At 36.9% G+C, this 6,837-nt stretch overlaps 1 protein-coding gene across 1 annotated transcript; it reads right to left on the minus strand.

Moving 5' to 3' along the window:
• Positions 1–3,139: 3,139 nt before the first annotated feature.
• Positions 3,140–4,681, minus strand: LOC149405250 (lectin/endochitinase 1-like). The gene is made up of 3 exons (XM_089606987.1): positions 4,038–4,681; positions 3,779–3,926; positions 3,140–3,677 (listed from the first exon to the last, which is right to left on the minus strand). The coding sequence occupies exons 1-3, from the start codon at positions 4,609–4,611 to the stop codon at positions 3,314–3,316; spliced, it is 1,086 nt and encodes a 361-aa protein (XP_089463113.1). The 5' UTR covers positions 4,612–4,681; the 3' UTR covers positions 3,140–3,313.
• Positions 4,682–6,837: the final 2,156 nt, after the last annotated feature.

Raw genomic sequence — 6,837 nt, forward strand, 5'->3', positions numbered from 1 at the left:
TTTGGATATAACATTTGAGGGCACGTGGTGTGTCTGGAATAGTCACGTGTCTAGTATTGAATGGGCCCAAAATCACTCTTCGAGATCCCAAAGGGCTCAAGGAAGTTTAGGACAAGGTCCAAAGCATCCCGGAGCTTCAGAGGAATCTTTGAGTCGTGATTTGGGGTGAGGACTCGAGTAGAATTTGAGTTTGATGGCGAAATATTCCTCTTATTAAGTTAAGAACATGAGAATCGATTTCTCAAGTTCTTGGAAACTTTTATAGAGGGAATATAATTTGACTTTATTAGTCTTGGTTTTTTAGAGAAGGTGTTTGAGAGAGTGAATATTTCTTCTCCCATTCTAGAGAGAATGGAATTAGATTATTCCTCTTTTGTGTTTGATTTTCTCATTTTTGTGTGATATCGTATGAGTTTGGTGGCTTTGTCTTGATTCTCTTTGTTTGGTCTCAAATATGTTTAGGAGAAAATAAGTAGAGAATTTGGCATAATTTTGTCTCAGTCGGGCAAGATCGCGAGACCGAGGATCCGTGTCTTCGGATCATTCGCTTTTCAAGATCGTCTTATCTCATGAGGTCATCGGTATGGTCTCGTAGATTTTCCAAATGTCACTGGCAAATCCGTCGGGGAGTTGTTTATGCCTTGTGAGCCTCTTCGTCTTGATGAGTCCGTCGGGGACTCGGTCTCATGGCTCGTTGCCTCGCCGAGTGGTCCATCGGGGATGCTATCTCGTAGCTCGTCGCCTCGCCGAGTGGTCCGTCGGGGACGATATCTCATGGAGCTTCGCCGAATGATTTATCGGGGACGCTATCTCGTGGCCCTTTGCCTCGCCGAGTGTAGATGCAGAAGAGATTTGTTCTCTTTCTTTTTTGGTCCGTTGTTTTTTGGACGTGAGCATCGTTTTTAGAGGATCTTTTTTTTTTTTGTCTTTGTGTTGCTGGTCAAGCAAGTGGGAGAAATAGGTGATCATGAAGATCTTTTTTTGGTTTTTGTTGTCAGAGTTCTAGAGAGGAGAGAGTGAGGACCTTTCTTTCTTCATTTATTTTCTTTTGCCGTGTAGGAGTAGATGTGTCAGAGATATTTTTTTTCTTCTCTGTTGCTTGGGTGAGGTTGAGTGTATAGTAAGAGAAATGTATCTCTTTTTCCTTGTTTTTTTGTCTGCGGAAGATAGTGTGGTAGTAGAGTAGGAGAAATATATTTACTTTTCTTTTCCTTTTTGTGAGTGATCTTTTTGTAAAATAAATGGGAAAATGTAGAAGGATTTTGTTTTGTTTTTACTTTGGTCTATAAGGTCTAGCTGTTTGTTTTTTTGGGCAGGTGAGAAATAGCACCTAACATATATAATCCGTGAGTGATGTCTTGATATCTAAGCTTGCATGTTTCCTGTTATAGTTTCTACAATTTATGTTTACTTAAACAGTGATAAATCTTTCTAAATCTATATACGATGTTCCAATAAAATAAAAATATAATAAGAACAAGCGGGACCACGTATATACGGTCTCTTCCACATTTATCTCCAAAAACAAAAATGGCTAAAGGTGGGCTTTTCTTTGGCTTGGCTTGGGCCAAATAAATCAAATCCTCCAAGCTCCATCCACACAATATCTTGCTCTTCCTTTGCCTGAGTCTTATGTGTTTACTATAGAAGTTAACTTGTGCTATAAGCTTCTTAAACAATGGATACTAAATAAATCAACAATTAAGAAGAAAAAAAACCATTAAAAATCATGAATAAATAATAAAATGTAAAAAATTTACTTTGTACATTGGTTAGACTTTTATGAGTAAATAAAATTTGTGTTCGCTTTCAATGAAATATGGATACACATATAAGGTGAAATGAAATAAATATAAAAGAGAAAAAGAAAGAGAATTTAATAAAGAAAATATAAAAGTATTTAAAGATAAGTAATGCGTAACAAAATTACAAAATGTAAGAAAAATGCTTTTATGATTCTACATTGCATAGACGTTGCTTGCTCATCTCTCACCAATTCGGGTTGTATGTCATGGTTAAGACATCCGGCTTTCTAAATTGTTGAGCCAATATCATAGCACTTCTATATATATCATATCTCGTGGACCACCTATATCATGTAAGATAACTTTTTTTTATCAGTATCCATGGTCTTTCAATCTACTTATTCCAATAATATCTATGATAATACATTAAAAAAAAATTATACAAAATCTACGTGTGATATTAATAGCACATAGTTTTTCCAAGAATATATATATATATATATATATATATATATATATATAATAACATATACTCAAAATAATGTATGTTATTGATATAGTATAATATAGTATTAGTAATTATGATTATAATATACATAAAAAAAATGTATACAAAATATATTGACGAAAGAGGTAGAAAAAAAATAAAAAAATATACAAAATATATTGATGAGAGAGAGCAAAAAAATTAAAAGCCGGAAAAAAAAAAAATTAAAGGCCGGAAAGCAAAAAAAATGTAAAGGCCGGAGGGCAAAAAAAAAATGTAGAGGCTGGAAGGCCAAAAAAAAAAAAGGCCGTCACGTGACGGTCTAAGGATGAATATGGGAGTGTATGTGCTACTTATTAACTAGTTAGCTAGCTGAACAAATTATTTGTTCACAAACTCAGTAATTTCATTATACAAATAGTTAAAATATAATATTAGATTTATTTAAAATAAAATAAAAAATAAAAAAAAACTTCGAGGTATTAAAGAGGCCCAAAAAAAAAAAAAAAAAAAATCCAAAGAAGTGAACACCAAAAACAAAAACTATAAAACTTGAACCATAGTGCACCTCGTCGGAAAAGTGGAGGGTCACTTATATAGATGAAAATCCAATGGTAAAAATAAAATAATGATTAACAACCAGACCATTATCTTAATATCTTAATGAAGTGAATACTCAAGCGATTAAGAAATCATGAAGGACCGAATAATGACGATATTTTATCTACTGTTTGAATTGTTAACCATGCATCGCTCACATTCCTTTCCACATTTCAGCTTCTCCGGCTCTGTATACTTTTGCTTTTCCTGGCGTTTTTCGTAATTGTTTCTATGTTCTCGTGCTCAGGTGCATTAACACCTCATAACAATTTTTTATTTTATTTTGGATAATCAAGGGAAAGTGCGGTTTTAAATAATATTCACTGTTCATAAAGTGGCTCCTTTATTCAAACATTTGCACATAACTTAAGTGCGCAACAACTCTATAGGTTGTTAGCACGGAAAAGAGAACTAGCAGAGTTTAGTGTTCCCATTATTTATTTATGCAACGAAGAGCCACTATAGTAGTACAGAGAGTTCCTCATTCCACGGGCATTTGGATGAGCGAGGAAGGTACGTTGTCGAGCCAAAACTTCAAGTCCTGTCCGTAGCTCACTCCCATCATGTCGCAGTACCTCTTGTAGAACCCAATGCTCGATGTACCGCCAATCCTGTGCCCCAAAACGCTCGCGATCATGTTCCCGATCACACCATTCCTCGGACTTCTGATAGTGCCGGAGTTAGCCTTGAGGACAATGTCATGGCAAGAAGGCTTGTTGTCGTGTTTGGTCATCCAGAACCACATGGCGGTCTGGAAGGATACGACTGGGTCGGAAGCTACCAATTCAGGCTCCGTTATCAGATCCAGTCCAAGTGCTTGACCCGCAACGCCGTAGTTGAAGTTGCTGCAGAAACAAAAAAAAAAAAAAAGAAGTTGATTTATTATCTAATAATCAATTGTTTAGAATCACTTTGACGATACAAGAAGCGTGGCAATAATACTGACTTGGAGAGTTGGATGGCTCCACGTGGGCTGTATTTCTTGCCGGAAGCGCAAGGCCAGTCGGAGGAAGTGCAGAAGTCGGTGTGGTAAGCAGTGGTGTTGATATGGCAAAGCCCCCATTTGTACGGAGCATCTAGCTCGGACCCTTTCTCTACATTCGTGTCAGAAATTATCAGACAGCAGCTAATTACCAAGCTTGGTTTTAGATGGAACCTCGCACCTTTAAGAATTATCAGACAGCAACTAAATTAGATAATACTACCTGCGGTGGCTACTGAGACGTGGGCGAGGAACGCAGCGATCTCCCTCTTACGTGCAGCAAGATCTCCGGCGGTTCCAAAGCCAGGGAAAGACTCGGCTGCGACGAGGAAGGCGTCGTAGCTGTAGAACCCTCGGCTAGGGCATTCCTTCTGGAACGGGAACATCTCGTCGAAGACGGACTCGGTGATGACGTCGCTGACGGAGGCGGCAGTGGCGTTGCTGGGCAGCGCGAGAGCGGAGTAGCCGCTCGTGCATCGGTACTGGCAGCTCCCCCCGCCGCAGTAGCTGGGGCCGGAGCCGCAGTAGTTGAACCCGCTGCAGCAGCGGGACTGGCCGCACGGAGGGTTCCCGAAGGGGGGCCCGCACCGGTGGTCGGACCGCTCGCCGCTCCAGCAGCCGAGCTGGCAAGTGTTGCCGCAGTACTCGGCGGTGTCGCCGCAGTAGCCCCAGATGCTGCAGCACCGGACGCCGGGGCAGCTGGCTCCCCCGGCTTGACTTCCGCACGTCGCCTGGCCCGACACCAACCCCGCCGCCCATGCCGAGAGCAGGATCACAAAAGCGGCCGTCACTTTCATTTTTCTCTTTTCTTTTTTCTTTTTTTCTGAGTGCTATATTGTTCGTTTATGTTTCCAGCTGTGGATTCCATGCAAGAGACTTCGTGCTTATTTATAGCCAGTATCGATACTCTGTGACCCACATAATGGTTTTGATTTGTTTTATTTATTTTTGTTTGCTCATATTTTTTTCCCATCGTTGGATTAATAAACGTGATATATGTTTGCTGAAAACATACACTCCAAGTATATTTCTCTCTCTAGCTATGGACACCCATTTTACCGGCTCGGTCTCGTAAAAATATCTAGTAACGCTATTTCAATTGCACCTCACCATGTTTAATTGACGCTTGTTGTTTTAACTTCAAAAAATTACCATTAATAATCTATAGTAGATATAGTTTTTCATTTTTTAATAGGGAAAATTACACATATATATCTTGTGTTTTAGTGAAATGTCGAGTTTAACCTTTAGTTTCAAAAGTGTCGAGTTCATACTATCTGTCTAACTAAAATGACGAAATTATATTTTAAAATAGATAACCGTGCTACAAATCTTCTTCTTATTGAATTTTTATTGATTTTTTATTGACGTTGACTATAATATTTATATGTAAACATTAATTATCTTTATTCATTCACGTCATATATATAATTTATTTAAGAACTAAAAAATAAACAACAGTCTCTTAATCGTAAAGAACATAGAAATATGCAAATGGGTAAAAATCGACAGTTGGTAGTCAACAAAATCACATATTCGAACAGAGAATTCAGGATTCAAAGTTGCAATTCGAACACGGAATGAAATCATCTATTGGGATATATGAATTCTATTATTTAATTTCAATTTAAGGCTATTTTTATTTTAAAATTGGATATTTGAAAGTTAGGGTACTAGTTTGGATTTGATTCGGTTTTTCTTATATAAGAGTTAATATCAATGAAAGGGAGATTTGTGACACTGTTATCCATTTCAGGGTATAATTTCGTCATATTAGTTAAACATAATATATGAACTCGACATTTTTTAAAATCAAAGTTTAAACTCGATCGATATTTCACTCAAACACATGGTATATATGTGTTATTTTCTTTTTTTATATCTTATTTTAACTCATGAGATCATTTGTAATAAAAACACTTATTCTCTAATTATATTTTCGATTCTTGATTTCATACCAGATTTAATAGAAAATCTTAATATTTTATATCCTAAATCGTTTTATTATTATGGTAGTTAGATATATATGTAGTACGTATCTATATAGTACTAATACACAGCGCGTATAGTATTTTACAGGTATATTGTACTAATATTTATAGTTTGTTATATGCAATTATCTAGTACGTATTAATTAGTGCTCTCTCTCTCTCTCTCTATCTATATATATATATTAGTTATTAATTAGTGCATTTTATATATACGTACGAAAAATCCCTCTTTTTCGTGCTTGAATCTAACTAGTTCTTAAGTGTTTTGACGGTTATTTCGAAGTTTTTTTGTGGATAACCAGTATATTGTATACAATATTACATAATCAGTATATTGTATACAATAACCAATCCATGATTAAATAAAATATATATGATAGAGATTTATATATATATGCTACTAATTAAATTATATGTATATTGTATGTTATTTATATTATATACGTTAAGTTTATTGGAAAGCGACAATCAGCGCGATAAAAGAAGCCATGACGGAGCAAAATAGAACGGTTGTTGGCAGTAAATGGGTGTTCAAGCTTAAATAGAACTTTGATGGCACGTTGAACAAACACAAGGCCAGGTTTGTAGCTAAAATGTTCAAACAAGTGGTTGGTTTTGACTTTCATGAAACGTTCAGCCATGTGGTCAAACAGACCACTATACGCGTTGTACTTACTCTAGCATTGGCAAAAGGGTGGTCTATACATCAATTGGATGTCAACAATGCATTCTTGAATGGTGACTTGAAGGAGCAGGTGTATCTTCAACAGCCAGAGGGTTTTATTGATACCACCGCTCCAAATCTCGTGTGCAAGCTGCACAAGTCTCTGTATGGCTCCAAACAGACACCGCGTGCCTGGGTTCAAAGCTTCATCGTGTTATTCTTTGCGCTGGTTTTCAGTTTGCCAAGAAAGATCAATCTCTTTTTGTCAAGATATCTCCATAGCTTACTCAGTATGTCCTCGTTTATGTGGACGATATTCTTGTCATTAGCAACTGCACTTCTTCTCTTGAGCACCTTGTTCGTCACCT

This window comes from Urtica dioica, chromosome 2 (genome assembly GCF_054948205.1).
Source record: "Urtica dioica subsp. dioica isolate 48M chromosome 2, U.dioica_male_clone48M_v1_H2, whole genome shotgun sequence".
Classification (NCBI taxonomy): Eukaryota; Viridiplantae; Streptophyta; class Magnoliopsida; order Rosales; family Urticaceae; genus Urtica; species Urtica dioica.